Source organism: Equus quagga, chromosome 5 (genome assembly GCF_021613505.1).
Source record: "Equus quagga isolate Etosha38 chromosome 5, UCLA_HA_Equagga_1.0, whole genome shotgun sequence".
Classification (NCBI taxonomy): Eukaryota; Metazoa; Chordata; class Mammalia; order Perissodactyla; family Equidae; genus Equus; species Equus quagga.
The window spans coordinates 28,097,656-28,114,843 of NC_060271.1; the positions used below are offsets into that span (position 1 = coordinate 28,097,656).

General features: G+C 39.2%; 1 protein-coding gene across 1 annotated transcript in view; it reads right to left on the reverse strand.

Annotated features, from left to right (window-relative positions):
* Positions 1-3,251: 3,251 nt before the first annotated feature.
* Positions 3,252-17,188, reverse strand: part of STX12 (syntaxin 12) — a 34,398-nt gene continuing 20,461 nt past the window's right edge. The window contains exons 5-9 of the mRNA XM_046662192.1: positions 12,555-12,598; positions 11,135-11,240; positions 7,374-7,446; positions 6,588-6,670; positions 3,252-5,265 (exon numbers count right to left, since the gene is read on the reverse strand). Of these exons, the coding sequence (XP_046518148.1) occupies positions 5,173-5,265; positions 6,588-6,670; positions 7,374-7,446; positions 11,135-11,240; positions 12,555-12,598 (399 nt within the window). The 3' untranslated portion in view covers positions 3,252-5,172. The remainder of the gene's footprint in view (positions 5,266-6,587; positions 6,671-7,373; positions 7,447-11,134; positions 11,241-12,554; positions 12,599-17,188) is intronic.

Sequence of the window (17,188 nt, forward strand, 5' to 3'; positions counted from 1 at the left end):
TATTAAATGACCTGTTAATATGCTCCTTTCCAGCCTTGTGATTCCAAAGAAAGACTGGGCTTTGGGAAAAATACAAATTCTAAACTTGGTTTCAAGAAAACAGGCTATGGCTCCCTCCTTTGAGCACAAGGACGTGATTCTTGAGAAGGAATTAAAGTCTCAACAGTGTTTTGAGTGTAATAGAAGAGAACCAGGTACTTTTATCTACAGAGATTGTTCAGGCCTTTGAAGTTCCATGCCCTTTTCAGGCCTGAGGTGGTGTTGAAGCCCTTTCTAGCTATGAGTGACCTGATAACATCTTACATCAACTTTGCCTTTTAATTTCTCAGCTTCTGTGTGTGGTCCATTATTTAATCCCTTCTAGTGCAGATTATACACCCACGAAACCTAAAGCTATATTCTTACCCTTATAATTCTTTACTCCTTGGCCATGTTCCCTGTTTCCAGCACAGCTGATACTCACACTGGTCTGTGATGTAATGGCACCTTACACTTACCTACGCCTTATAAAGCAAAATGCTCTTTGTTTGGGCGCCCATGATGTCAGTATAGATCAGCAAACTGGAGGGCAGCAGTCTGGGCCCTTAGCCTTTTGAAACAGAAAGACTGATGGGCTGGCTGCCTTTGGATTTTGGTATCTCAACAAAGATTAATTTTGTAGACTTTGAGGCTTTCTTAGAATAGAATCTAAAGACATTAGGAGCACAGTTTTTGTCAGAAAACTTTCTTAAAACATCTTTGCTGTATGAGTGATCAAATAGAGACATTGAAAAGATTGTGTGTCTGTGTATCGATAGTGTAAGCAGGTGGCTGCTTTTAGCAGGGCGGTGAATGAAAAGTTCACAAGGTGCTGATAGAAGAAAAGATGTTCCTGAAAACTTCGGTAGAAATTGCTACTACTACAGGTTTTTAGAGAAAGCTTCAGGAAAGAGGTGGTGCGCAGGACAGTTTATATCAATGATACATGGCGACACTGTATAGCATCTAAAGGTGTGGTTTTGAAGTCTGAGTGCTTGAGATCAAATCCTGGCTCCAACAGTCCCAAATTGTGTGTCCATGGGCAGGCTGCTTATTTACTATGCTTCAAGTTCCTAATCCATAAAAAGGGGAAAAGAAAAATACATCTCCTAGATGGTTTTGTGGGTATAATAAATGTAAAATGTAAAACACAACATTTAGCATAGTAAATTGCTGGTAGGAAGGGCTCAAATATTACCTTACAAATGACCATTCGCATGCAGAGCACTTCCTCAAGCCTATAAATTCCTGTATTAGACTGCTACTCCTGGCCTCAGCTTCTTCAGTTATAAAGTGATGGGGCTAGTAGAGATGAGTGGTTCACAAATGTTAGAGATGTCATGGACCAGAAAAAAAAGTAATAGAGGAGTATCAACTTTTATTTTGCCAACTAAGGAGATTTAAAAATGAACACTGCCATCTAACATCACCACATTTTCATTTTTATAATCTTGAAATATCCTTTTTAAAAAGTTGGAAGGTCAGGGGCCGGGCCCTATGGCTGAGTGCTTACGTTTGCACACTCTACTTCAGTGGCCTGGGGTTTCGCTGGTTCGGATCCTGGGCGCGGACATGACACCGCTCATCAGGCCACGCTGAGGCGGTGTCCCACATAGCACAACCAGAGGCACTCACAACTAGAATATACAACTATGTACTGGGGGGCTTTGGGGAGAAGAAAAAAAAAAAAGATTGGCAACAGTTGTTAGCTCAGGTGCCAGTCATAAAAAGTTGGAAGGTCATTAGCTCAGACTCAAAGATGGTACTTTAAAAAGCCCACTACATCATTTTTCTCATTTCTCCATGGACTGGTAAAAACTTGGTCCTTAGTCACACTCCAACATTAAAAATTCTCTTATTTCAAGTTTATTCTTTAAAAATTAAGTACTAAGACTGTCAAACAAGTTTCACTTTGGATAAGTATTAAAATGAACTACTCAGTTGGCCTAAAAGTAGAATTGGGGGTTAGGAATCAAAACCTTTCAAACTAATTACTGGGTAATTGGAAATTCTAAAGTAGTTGTATTTCATAGTGCTAGAAAGCAATACTGAAAAATCCTTTGAAACTCAGGGATACTAAACATGCTTAGAAAAGCAGGGAGGAAGCAGGTGATTCCTAGGAATCCTAGTCCTAGGAAACAGGATAGAATGAAATATGAGTTGGGTTCTAGTCTGCATTTAGTGACCAAAAGCAAAAGCTTCATCCTCATGAATGAGGACAACCTCTGAATAGGAGGGAAAAAAACTGAATAGGGGAGGCTCAGGGTGTTTACTTTGTACTGATTGAATGCTAATTGCATTTTGATATTTTTGCCCAATGGTACAAAGCAGTGTATCACCACCCCTTAGCAAAACAAACGAAAAACTGCCCTGGGAGCATCAGATCAGCAAGTAGCAAGTTCTTGTTCTGAAACATTCCCAGATGATGTGGCCAGTGTGATATTATTTCTGCTTTACCCTATGCAGTACTACAGTTTTAATTCACTTGAAGAGAGAATGCTAGATCTGCCCAGTACTTCTAGAACATTCCATAAAGGAAAGAGAAAAGGGGAAGAGAAAAGGAAAGGAATAGACAGGCAAATATAGAATTTGTATGTTCAGACCAAACCCCTGTGTTCCTTATATTCAGAGAATTTTATCATAGAAGAGAGCTATTGAGAAAACTTGGGGCTTATGGGTTAAATGACTTGTGCAAATACCTGCAGCAAGTTAATGGCAGAGCTAAGATTCTCCAGGCCGTCTGTACCCCAGTCTAGTTTTTGACCTCCAAACCAATGGCTCTCAAACACGGTTACACACAAGAATTATCTGGAGCTCTTCAAAGTCCCTATGCCCGGCTATACTCCAAACTAACTAAATTAGAATTTTGGGGCCGGCCCGGTGGCACAGCAGTTAAGTGCACATGTTCCGCTTCAGTGGCCCAGGGTTCAACAGTTCCGATCTCGGGTGCGGACACGGCACTACTTGGCACGCCATGCAGTAGCAGGCGTCCCACATATAACGTGGCGGAAGATGGGCACAGATGTTAGCTCAGGGCCCGCCTTCCTCAGCAAAAAGAGGAGGATTGGCGGCAGATGTTAGCTCAAGGCTAATCTTCCAAAAAAGAAAAAGAATTTTGTGGCAGAGGCACCTAGGTAGGTATCGGTATTTTTTTAGTTTCTAATGTGAAGCCATGGTTAAGAACCACTGTCCCAGACCATGGTACCCCCAAAGATGAACAGAGTACACATAAGGAGGATTCTGTGAACAGGTTTATTAGGACCATCTAGCAGAACCTCTTGGCAACTACCACAAATTCCAAGCCATTCAAATTCCAGGCCAAGGCCATATTTGCTACCCATGACCACTATTACCACCACCATTAGATTACAGAGTATGTCTTACAGAACAGAACTATGGTGGCTTCAAGTTACCCAAACTGAAATCGTTTTTCACAACCAAGACTTTTTTCTTGCCTGGAATGGTACAAATGATGTATCCAAGTCCAGCTGTGGACTTGGAGCTGAAGGGGCAGTGATCATAGAACCAAGGAATTAGCTCTGAAGCTGCTGCATGGGCTACTGTGACAGCCCAATAGCTCCATCTTGGTTTTCAAGGAAAGGACCACAGTAGTGCCTATTCTACCACCAAATCAAGTCACCTGATCGCCAGTCTTCTTGCAGGTCTCAATTTTTCTCCGGATAGCACATTACCTAATATCTATCACATTAGCATGTTAACTCATAAAATCTTACTACAAAAGCTTTTAAAATGTTTATTTGTATTAAGTGGGTGGAATGGTAAAGAATGTAAAGAAACTTATGCGTTTGGGCCCTTGTTTCCCTGTTGTTCACATTAGTTGAGTAAAAGATTAAGTAACATCAAAGGGAGTGGAAGAAATGAATATAAATATATCCAGGGTAGCCAAATCCTCTAATTCACTAAAGGATGAACTGAAATTGTTGGCCTAATTCACATTTATGTGAGAGCCTAAAGAAATTATTCTCTTTAACTGCTCTAGACCTGTGAAAAAGGGAAGTGGACAACATTTATATCACAAGACAGCAATCTTTTATTGAAACATTTTTTGTCTAAAACTATGCACGGAGAGATTAATCTCTTGTTCATAAATTAGGATAAATCTAACATCACTATTCCAAACTAGTATTATGTACAAAAATGAACCTTTTCTTTGCTTTATCAGCAGGTTCACAGGACTAAATTTTAAACCAACTTCAGACTAGCTTTTAAAAGCAACCCTTGTAGGACAGGGGGCAGCCTTTTGACAGTAAGTAACATTGATCATTCACCAGGAATGTAGAAACACAACTGAACAACAATAACAAAAAGATTAAATCATTCCAAACAATTCCTATTTGCTTGCCAAAAGCATGCTTTGTCTAATTCTCCCTTTCTATACAGACAGGTGGGAGAGGGACCTCATAGAGAATAGTAGTGTTAATTAAATTAAACTTTTCAAAAATGAGTAAGATGGTTTAGTGTGTATATGGATGAACTGCTGTGGATGACACTAGCAGATAATAAAGTAAACTTTAAACCCAGATTAATATATACCCCAACGACTGGCCAGCTCCAATAAATACTTCTCATTTAATCGGATCACGTGTGCAATTTTTTACTTTCCAGTTAAATACATTGCCAAAATCTTTCAAAGCAGATAAAGAATGGGTTTCTTAGAAATTCAAATTAAAATGTTAAAGAATAAAAATTGCTGGCTTATTATACAGTCTGACAGACTCCAATATGCTGGGTGCCAGAAAGTAATTCTATCTCAGTTGCTAGTAAAAAGGTAAATCTTGTACACATAAAAAGACAATATTACAAGACTGTAGTGTCACCTGTCAAAACAAGCATATCTAGAATGGAATTTTCAGGAGATACTTGGGATGAAGGGTAATTAGAGTGCAAGAGAAAGCAAATCCACATAAATTAATTCCTAATTTGAGAAATCAATAAAATGTACACATAAACTGATAAATACTGTCTCCATAGGTCACTAATTCCAAGGACTAGTTAGTAGTTAGTTTCTAACTAAATTATTACAGGACGTTCTGGTGTATGCTCTCTTCTTGTGATCAGTTTGTTCTGGCAAGACTCCAACAAGCTCTTGCCCTCGAAAACAGCTCCGTGGGAGAAGGCTCTGAGGCAAGCACTTCATTTATTAACTAGGCACAAAGTAAGTACCAAGATTATAATAATCACTGACAGGACAAGCACCAGGATACAGATCTTCTTGCGAGACTTTTTCTGAGGAGAGAAATATGTAAAGAAGACACTCATGAAACAAGTAAAATTTTTTTATATCTAAGACTCAAAGAGTGCTTCGTAAATCTGCCTCCTGGTAATTCAGAATTAACTCTATCCACGCATGAATATGCAGACACCTTCCCAAAATCTCAAAAGTTACCAGCACTAGGCAGTAGTGCGAGTTCTAATGCCAGGCTCCCAAATACAATTTTGCAAAGGAACTGTTTATACCTATACTACTAGCCATTATTTGCAATAAGTTATTTGTGCATGTGTATTTTAAAGAAGTTTTATAACTATTATAAAATTTAATGTTCACTGTAAAAAATACAGACAAGCAGAAAGAAGAGAAAATAATCACCCACGGATAAAACTGTTGACATTTTGATTGTATTTCCTTCTCATCTTTTGTCTATGCATATTGTTATTTGACATAATTGGGATCATACTGTATCAGTTTGATGTTTTTCTGACTTAACATTTTAGCATAAAAATTTTATTATAAACTCTTCATAAACATCTCTTTTAATTCCCACATAATATGTCATTGAGTGGATATATGTAATTTCCTTAATTGTTCCTTTACTGTTAGATACTAAAGTCATCACTGGGTTTTTAAAAGGAAATACTATTATTAAATACAACTTTCTTTAAGAACATTCCCATGTAAACCACAGATACCCTAGGAACATGGAAAATGACTGAAATGCTAGGTATTTCTAAAAAGCCATGCAACACCAAATTGAGGAGAAATGAGATGGACCTCATTCTCAATATCTGTACACTGAGATAAAGACCCAGATAAGTCATAAAACCAGAGTTTCAACTAACATGTAGAAGAATATCACTTTATAGAAAGTAGAATGATTAACCCCTGTTTATTCATAGATAAATAACCCCAAAATGATAAACCCCTATTTATTCATAAATAAATAGCAGATGGAGTTGATTCTATGTCCATTCTCTGTGACAACAGTCAACAAAGTATCTGCAAAGTCCTCCTTTGTACCTACTACTATCCTAATTGAAACAAATTTTAGCTGTTCAGGATATAAAATTAGCCTTATACCAGATTTAGCTAACATGTAGCTTATGGGGTTAGCTTTGTAGCTAAGAAGCTTTTAGGAAAGTTTATTCAAGGTTTGATGCCTTTCCTCTCTGCAAAGGAAAATGCTAAAAATGGAATTGGGACTGCAGTTATGACTACTTGCCTCCAGCTTAAGCCTAAGCAAAAGGCTGCAGCTGTTCTCAGTGTGTCAGTGTACTCTGATGGCCCATAAAGTCTGCAGCACAGAGTGGCTTTTTTTGGTACCTGCTTTTACCTGATAGTAAGCAGCTTGCTGTAACTGATCAGTGGCTCTTTCTACATGTACCTCTGAGCTTTCCACATTGGCTTCTATGCTATCTGCAAAAAAGAAGGGCAGTGGATGTTTTACCACACTCACATGTTTCAAGACAGCAAACTGACTTCTGATGTTAGGGGTCTTGGTTTCTCCACCACCATTCCAACTATCCAGCCATGAAATCAAAAGTTACTAATTCCCTAAGAGAATAGCCCTATTCTTTGGAAATAAATACTGAAGTATTTGGGGGTAAAGGGTTATGAAATACGCAACTCATCCACAACTGGTTCAGAAAAAGTTATGTATATACGTATAGAGAGAGAAGGAGTGAGAGTAAATAAAAAGCAAATGGGCTAGAATGTTAACAAGAGATAAATCTGGGTAAAGGTTACAAAGAAGTTGCTTGTAGTATTTTTATTTTTGTAATTGTTTATAAACTTGAAATTATTTCCAAATAAAAAGCTTAAAAAAAGAGTTACTAATCCTATAACTGTGCAAGTTTCTGGAGAGAAAAACTGGGAAGCTGACAGCTATTTCCCTAAACAGCCAAAGATTTACCAAGAGGCTATGGCAAGTGAATGGAGCTGAGCATTCATGGAGGCCTCACTTTAACTTTTACATTTGACAACTTAAGAAAACTGCTAAGAAAATGAATTTAATAATTTTTAAATGGCATTCCTAAATTCCTAAGACACATCTTACTGACTTTTTTGCACACAAACACTATCAACTCACCTGTATGTTAAAGGTATCAATAATACATACCAATCAGATCACCCTGGTCATGGATCATCATGGCCAAATCTTTAAATATCTGATTGACATCCAAAATGTCAGCCTAAGGAACACAAAAAACAATTAACTAACATTACGCAACATGTTAGAAGATTCATTTCCTCTACTTACCTAAAGTTTTGGCTATTAACATATGTGTTTTTAAGGCTTAGATATCATGCTTTCTCCATGAACATAAAATGAAAATAAAGATAATCATTAACATTTACTAAATGCCAGCCTTGGTGGTCTAGGGGTTAAGATTCTATGCTCTCATCGCCAAGATCCAGGTTCCTCTCCTGATCAGAGAACCACATCACTCGTCTGTTGGTTGTCTTACTGTGGCAGGCATGTGTTGCTGTGATGCTGAAAACTATGCCACTGGTATTTCAAATACCAGCAGGGTCACCCATGGTCAACAGGTTTCAGCGTAGCTTCCAGACTAAGACAGATTAGGAAGAAGGACCTGGACAGCCACTTCCAAATAAATTCACCACGAAGCAGGAGTGCATTGCCTGACATAGCAACAGGAGGTGAGAGGATGGTGCAAAAAGACCAGGCAGGGTTCTACTCTGCTGTACACAGGGTCACCAGGGGTTGGAATCAACTCAATGGCACTAACAACAAAAGTGCCTACTATATGCCAAGTACTATACCAGGTAGGTAATTAAAAGCACAGACTCTTGGACCCTGTCAGCTATAGAGAGCCCATAGTCTTGCTGTGTGACCTTAATCTTCCACAGTCTTGTTATGCAACCTGAAGTTAAGAACTTCTCTGGACTCTCCCCTCTAAAATGTGGATAATGACAGTACCCATCTCATAGGGTTTCAGAAGTAGTAAATAAATTAATATATTTAAAATTCTTAGAACTGTGCAATAAGCACTTCATAAGTGTTAGCTATTATTAACTATTACTTAACTTAATTGGTCCTCATGACAACTCAATGAGACATATTATCCCCATTCTACAGAAAAAAAAATTGGGGCTCAGAGAGGTTTAATGACTGTCTTTTCCAAGGTCTCACAGCTAACAAGTGGCAGAACTGTGAATTAAAAATTCATGATGTTTTCATTATGTTACCACGCCTCAATGATACTTAAAATTAATCATTCAGTCACTCTATGAAGTAAGTTATCTTTGAGGATAAGGAGGCACAGAGAGGTTATGTAACTTATCTAGTCACATAGCACCTCAGTGAGGAAACTGAGCATGGCAGCCAGGATTATATCTCTAAAGCCCATGCTCTTTCAATTGCAATTGCCTCTCAGAATGCTACGATAAAAAACGATGCCTTGCCAGCTATGACTTCCTACTCAGAACTTGGCAAGAACAGTTCTTGCCAGCATCTCAATTACTTGCTAAGAGTCTACCATAGTTGGAACAGTCTGCTAGTTGCTGGGGACTTGACTTGGCAAGCCCCTAAGGATGGGGTCTGGTGGCCAGGGAAAGCAACCTTGTGATTAGAGGAGGGGAGGGAGGCTGGAGGTTGAACCAATCACCAATGGCCAATGATTTAATCAATCATGCCCTCGCAATGAAGCCTCCATAAAAATCCTAAACGATGGGGTTCAGAGAGCTTCTGCGCTGGTGAAGGTGCTGAGAGAATGGTGCACCTGGAGATGGCATGGAAGCTCTGCCCCCTTCCCACACACCTTGCCTTATGCATCTCTTCCCTCTGGCTGTTCCCGAGTTGTATCCTTTTATAGTAAACCGGTACTCATGGAAGTAAATTGTTTTCCTGAGGTCTGTGAGCTGCTCTAGCAAATTAATCAAACCCAAGGAGGAGGTCATGGGAACCTCCAATTTATGGCCTGTCAGTCAGAAGCACAGGGGACAACCTGGACTTGCAACTGGCGTCTGAGGTGGTGGGGAGGAGCTCAGTCTTATGGGACCGAACCCTTAACCTGTGGGATCTGATGCTAAGTCAAGGTAATGTCAGAATCTAGTTAAATTGAAGGACATCCAGCTGGTGTTGCAGAATTGCTTGATGTGGAAAAACCCACACATTGTTGGCCCGAAGTACCAGATGTGTAGTGTGAGAGTAGAGGAGACACACAGGAGTTTTTTTTTTTTCCCCATTAGAATTGTATGTTAGATGTAAGAAATGACTGGATATGAAAATTGAGCCCCAGCTAAAGAATTTGAACTTAATTCTGTTAAATGTGAAGTGCCCATTACATTCCTAAGACCCACTATGCTACACTCCTTTCCTTAACTCCACGTCTCACTCTACTCTCTGCTATAACAGCATTTCTAATTTAGAGAACCAAGTCCATGATTACTAGCAGTAGGTGAGTAAGAGAAAAGATATGACATCTTTGCAGGCAATAAAATAATCAAACTTGAGGAGGAACTGTCCCATCTAAAAACAGACGCTGATGGGCTCTAAGGCAGTGGGTCACAACCCTGACTGCACATGATAATCACCTAGGAAGTTTGTAAAAAACTTCTCCATGCCCAGGGCCTCTTGTAGATATTTTTACACCATTTTTAACCTACAAAAAAATAGGCATTTCATACAGTCCAAACTAATAATTAGTGGGTGGGGAAGGAGAGCTGCGGTATTTAAAAAAAATCTCCAAGTGATTCTAATGTGCAGCCAGGATTCAAAACCACTGCCACAGATGAAGGTCAAGGAGGAGCTCCAAGTTTCTCCTCTCCACAGCCGCCTCCTCCCCACTGTCCCCCAGGGATGGCAATCTTCTGCCTCCACGGAGGAGAAAACTACTCAGATTTAAGGATATTTTATGGGTCATTGTGTCACCGACTAATTACCCCAAGAAATTCAAGGGTGGGGTTGGATATTTTAACTGTTTTTCCAAATTGCTCTTTTTCCTTTTGTTATGTGAAGGAGATGCAATCACCAACCACCCTGAACCAGACCAAGCCTCACCAGGAGAGCTACGCCTGTGACCTTTGCCTCATTTTTAATGCTAAGATCTCCCCAGGAGGAGCTTAGGCCTTATTACCATAACCTGCAGTGTATGTGGAAGCATGTTTTCCAACTGAGCCTGCTCAGGCGAATAACCACCTCTCCCTTTTGAATATTCATTCCCCATCGGAAATAAATGTTCCTGCTTCCCTTTGTTCCGGGACGCACGACTTTGGAAATGATTCCTCATGGTCTCCTATTTGCTGCAAATATACTTTGTGAGACAACTACTTCTGGTGTAGAGTCTGGTTTAAATTGCCAGGAGGGAACCCACTTTGGTTCAGTAACAACTGTGCAAAGTTAAAGTTGGAAATTCAGGTCAAGAAAGACCTCTCCCACAACCCCTACCTCAAAAACTATTCCTATTTCTCTGACTCACTGAAGTGCTATCCACAACTTGGGACTGGACAGTGGGATGCACGAAAATGGAGCAAACCTTCTGGCCTGCCTTTATTCTGAGCTATTCAGACTAAACAAAGGGGCTCTCCACAGACCCCTCCTAACCTAGAAGTGGCAGTGAAGTCTGGGGGCAAAGGCTTAATGAGCAATAAAATATTTGTTAGCCTTGCTCTGTTCTCCATGCATATTCTCATGGAGACTCGTATCACCATAAGATGCGGTGATTGAGGAAAGGATTTGGCTATTCTTGGGCACCATGGCCAATCCCATCACAAGAGTAGTTCAAATTCACCATTGAGACATAACATGCAAATCACACAACTCATTTCCTACTTTTTCATAACCACCAAGAGAAAATCCAGGTGGATTAGAGAGTGCAGATACACTGAGTCAAACAAAAGCCACGGGCTGGCTCTCACCTCCAGCTGCCGAATCGCTGTTTCCCTCTCTTTAATAAGTTCCAGATCCTGCTCAGTGATGGCCACCTCATCCTCCTGGCTCTGCATCTGGTTCCACTCCTCATGGCTGCAGGGAGACAAGCACACTAGCTGATTCCTCTTCTCTAAGGTGTGTCTGAGCCATATCTACAACACCCCTACTGCAGCAGAGCCTCTGCAGAGACCTTCCCAGGGCTCCAGCCCCTCGGATAGCAATACCAAGTTCCCGAGGGCCACTTTCCTTCATATCCAGAGGCAAAAAGCTGATAACACCAAGAAAACAAAGGCTCGCCTTTCTTGGGCAAAACTGAGATGAAGGAGAATTATGAGGGACAGGACTCCTTGCTGTTTCCATGGAGGGGTACACTCTGCAATCTTGCTATGGCTTGCTAGATGAGAAAAGCAGGCAGAGATTTGAAGTTAATGAAGTATACTGGCCCATTCTCTTCCAGGGCACTCTCCCAGTGCAAGCTGTGTTGGTGTCTTGGGTACTAAATAGGTGGAGGAGAGCAGGCTAAGTGACCTGTCAGTGCTGCGCCAAGTAGTCCAACAGAATCACATGTTCTGGTTTTCAGGAATCTTCTTGAGGTTATCCTTTGGGTTTAATGCCTCTTAACAGATAACTAAAGTAAAAAGCTAATGAAGTGTTGTAACTCTCCTTTTCAGGTACCATATTTAGAAGAAAGGCATACAACATACTGTACTAGACATGAAGCACTTTGAAAATCCAGTATTCAGCATTTTTCCAACAGTATGCATAAATCACACATCATCTCCACAACATTTAAAGAATTTCCTCCATGTGCTGGAGATACAAAACTACGTAAGACAGCACCTCAGGCCTCTGAGGTGCTCACAGTATAGCGGGGGAAACATACATATCTATGATTAAACATTTTAAGTTTTGAACTAATACCACAAATATATTTCTATAGAATTAGTTAATTCAGTTTGGAGAAGTTAAGAAAGGAGACATCTTTCAGACACAAATTGTCTGTTTTTTCTGTTAATACTCCTAGAAGGATGGGTTGCCTCCATTTTAGAGATGAGAAGCAAGAGACCCAAGAACTCTGAAGAACTTAAAGCTGAATTAGACGTAAAATGATTTAGACCTCCTAATCTGAAGATTTGTGGGTCCGTACTTATTCCTAGTGAACCTGGCCTTCTCCCCAACACACAGACATTAGGGGTTTCTTGGAATTTTTTATTTACTTTGAAATTATTCCTTCTATAATTCAAAGATCTTGGAAAAGTCCACAGTTTTGACTTTTTTATTTGGTCCCACTCCAGGTCTTCCTTTATTTTTCCTCCTTTTGCTCATTGATTGTTTAAATTAAAAGTAAGTATAAACTATAGAATCCTATCTCAACTATCCAGCAGGCTATATGAATAATTTCTTTACCTGTCAAATGAGACGAGCTGCTCCTCTCTTTGCCTCTCCTCGGCCTAGAAAGCAGATGGCATTATTGCTGCTGTTATCCAGAAACATGTCACAGACAGACACACAAAACAATGGCTTCCTTTAGCTACAATATAAAGAAGCAACATCCCTTGGCTCCAACAGGATCTGTAAGACGCCACAGGGCTCTGGCCATCTGTCTCGACTAGGAAATGGGTGTGAAGTAGTTGAAAGCGAGTCGGCATTCCAGTTTGGGCTCAGAACAGAAACCATACTGAACAGGATGGAGAGAACATGGGCAGGAGAGAGGAATAAAAAATAATAATAATGATAACCTATTTTAAAATTTGGAGGGAGGTGGATTAAGGGAAAGAGTTAAAAACTTGCAAGGAAACATTTTTAAAACATGCAAAGAGTTTTAAAAATGTACATTTATAGTACATTAGGTAGAAAAGTGGCAAACTCACTGCAAAAATCAGTCTAATGCATTTTTACTTTTGTGATTTAAAAACTAAGAAAAAACGTTAAAAGCGTAATCTATTATTTTTTTCCCTTCTTCTTCTCCTCAAAGCCTCCCAGTACATAGCTGTCTATTCTAGTTGTAGGTCCTTCTAGTTGTGGAATGTGGGACGCTGCCTCAGCATGGCCTGATGAGTGGTGCCATGTCCGCACCCAGGATCCGAACTGGCGAAACCCTGGGCCAGTGAAGCAGGGCATGCGAACCTAACCACTCAGCCACAGGGCCAGCCCCCTATTATCATTTTTAAAAAGCTTTCCCTTTTTATAATAGCAATGATTAAAAGTAAAAGCAAAATGAAGAACATTTCAAAATTCTACCCATCCAGAGGAACACTGTTTTTTTTTTTTAATTTTTACTTTTTCCCCAGATCAAGAAACAAAACACTGCTAGCGTTCGAAAGCCTATCTCAGTGCCCTTCTCCAATTACAACCCCCTCTCTCTCGTTTAAATTAAACATTATTCTGACTTTGTGTTAATCATTTTCTTGCATTTCTAAAATAGTGGTATGCATCCCTTTTTTTTTCTTGGTTATAAAGATTGGCCTGAGCTAACATCTGTCGCCAATCTTTCTCTTCTTGCTTGAGGAAGATTGCTGCTGAGTTAACATCTGTGTCAATCCTCCATTTTTTTTTTTAAAGATTGGCACCTGAGCTAAAATCTGTTGCCAATCTTCTTTTGTTTCCCCTTCTCCCCAAAGACTCCCAGTACATAGTTGTATATTCTAGTTGTGGGTCCTTCTAGTTCTGCTATGTGGGATGCTGCCTCAGCATGGCTTGATGAGCGATGCTATGTCCACACCCAGGAGCCAAACCCACACCACCAAAGCACAGCGTGCGAACTTAACTGCTTGGCCATGGTGCCAGTCCCAATACTCTGCTATTTTGTCTATGGGATGCTGCCACAGCATGGCTTAATGAACAATGTGTAGGTCCATGCCTGGGATCCAAATTTGCGAACCAGGGAATGCCGAAGTGGAGTACGTGAACCCAACCACTGCCACCAGGTCGACCCCTGTATCCTTATTTAATATCATTTTACCTGATTTTGAACTTTAAATGAATGGAATTATGCTGTGTGTATTCTTTCATGCTTTGATTGTATCACGCCAGATTATGCTAGATCCATGCCTGAGGCTGAGTGTAACCGTGGTTGGTTCATTTTCTTTGCTATATATCATAGTGTGTGAATATACCACAATGTATTTATTCTTCTACTTTTGGTGGACATTTGGATCTTTCCAATTTTTGACTACTGCAAACAATGCTTCTATGAACATTCTTGTACATATATACTGGTACAAACAGCCAGTTTTCTCTAGGGTAGAACTGCTGGGTCATAAAGTATGCATGTGTTCTGAACATACAGCCAAAATGTTTTCCAGCGGTTGTTCCAATTCACACTACCACCAGCCAGGTAGGAAAGTTCCTATTGCATTATATCCACAACAACCACCCTCGGTGTTCACAGAATTGTAAATTTTTGCTTGTCTTTTGGACATGAAATAGTATCTCATTGTGGTTTTAATCTGCAATTCCATGACTTTTTAAAAAGTCAATACCTTTCCATTTGTTTGACTCATTCAAAATAATACTAAGATTTTATTTGCCTTTTTCACTGTGTTGACATTTGCACTCATGGAACAAAAATAAAGGTAGATAAAACTGCTGGCACTTTAACATGAATCAAGGCAGTGGCACTGAACTGTAGGAAGATTATTGTATTCTTCATTATCACACACGGGGGGGAAAGACAGTTTGTCCTTAATGAAGCCATTAAAATGATTAATTAATTAAATCCCAACACCTCAATACATGTCTTTTTAATACTCTGTATGACGAAATGGGAAGTATACATAAAGCATTTCTGCTGCATACAGAAATACAATGTTTGGGGCCGGCCCTGTGGCCGAGTGGTTACGTTCATGTGCTCTGCTGCAGCGGCCCAGGGTTTCGCTGGTTCGGATCCTGGGTGCAGACATGGCACCATTCATCAGGCCATGTTGAGGCAGCGTCCCACATGCCACAACTAGAAGGGCCCACAACTAAATATACAACTATGTACTGGGGGGATTTGGGGAGAAAAAGCAAAAAAAAAAAAAGATTGGCAACAGTTGTTAGCTCAGGTGCCAATCTTTGAAAAAGAAAAAAAAAAAGAAAGAAAGAAATACGATGTTTGTCTCCAGGAAAACCACTTGTGTAACTGAGTTGCTGGGTGAACTAGCTACTTTTTTTAGGGGAAATCATTTTACATATTCTATATAATTTATATTTATATATAAAACTTTTATAAACTTTTTTAAGCATATAAACTTTTTAATAAAATTTGTTTATATATATATATACACACAAGCTTTTATATATGTGATATATATAAAATGACTGATGATCTATGGTTATTCAAATGGGTATTTGGCAGACAAGTTCTTGAAAATAAACAATGTGAGCCTGTCACTTCAAGGACAATGGACAGTGATAAAAATCTAGCTTTCAAATTAAAAAAACAGAATTCTGGAAAACTTCTATTTGCCACTTATGAACTTGAGAGTTTCCCAATATTTAAAGACTTTTCTGATAAAACGGAAGATAACATACAATTTTTTGGTGTCGTATGATGAAATATATCAACATTTGGAAGACCTAAATAACTCAGGGAACCAATATTTTCAAAATTTTAAATACATGATGTTATAAGAATCATGCATGGATAAAAGACCCAATCAAACTATAAGAGAGGCCAAGAGATTTTAATGTAGCAGAGTATGAAAAAGTCACTAACCTGGTTTTAGATTCCACAATGCAACTAACTTTTGTCAAGTTTTGATATAGTATCAAAGAATAGCAACAATGATCTGAAGAAGTTAATTAAAATACTCCTTCCTTTTCTAATTATATACCTCTGTAAAGCTGGATTTTCTTCAGGTACCTCAACCAAAACAACATAACACAACAGACTGAATAGAAAAGCAGGTAGGAAAATCTAGCTGCCTTCTGTTGAGCCAGATATTAAAAAGATTTGCAAAAATGAAAACAATGCCACTCTTCCCACTAAATAGTTTTATTGTTTTGGGAAATAGTTATTTTTAACTAAAATCTCACTTATTTCTATGTTAATATATAATGGGCTTATTATTTGTAAATGAATTAATAAGCATTTTAAAAACTTCTCAATTTCAATTTTTTTTAATTATTATTATTATTTTTTAAAGATTTTATTTTTTTCCTTTTTCTCCCCAAAGCCCCCCAGTACATAGCTGTATATTCTTCGTTGTGGGTCCTTCTAGTTGTGGCATGTGGGATGCTGCCTCAGCGTGGTTTGATGAGCAGTGCTGTGTCTGAGCCCAGGATTTGAACCAACGAAACACTGGGCCGCCTGCAGCGGAGCGCACGAACTTAACCACTCGGTCACGGGGCCAGCCCCTCAATTTCAATTTTTAACACAATATATATCAATAGATATCATTCATACAAACGAAAGTTCTTTAGAGTCCTTAATAATTTTTAAGTGTAATGGGGTCCTGAGATCAAAAAGTTTGAGAAACTATTGTTTTATTGGGTTGTGTCTTTTTTATATTGATTCATGGGAATTCTGTATATATTCTGGATACTAGTCCTTTGTCAGTTATACATAGAGCAATATCTTCTCCCTGTTTGTGGTTTGTCTTTTCACATATTTACTACTGTCTTTGCTCTTCATTCCTTTCTGCTTTTCACTTACCATCTGGCATCGCCTTCCTTCTGCCTGAAGTATATTCTCTAGAATATTCTTAAGTAAGGTGTGCTGATAGCAAACTCTCTTCTGGCTGAAAATGTCTTCAATTAGTCCTCATTCCAGATATCTATTTTCACGGGGTTTAGAATCCTAGGTAGACAGTTACTGTCCTTCATAACTTTAAGGTAACACTCTGCTGCCTTTCACTGTTGCTGTTGAGAAGTCAACTGTCAATCTTACTATTGCAGCTTTGAAGGTATTCTATTGTTTCCCTGGCTATTTTTATGATTTTCTCTGTCTTTGGTGTTCTGAAGTTTCTCTCTGATGTATTAGTTGTGAATTTTTAAATTTATCCTTCTTGGGATTTGTTGGGCTTTTTGAAACTGTAGATTGATGTCTTTTGTCAGTT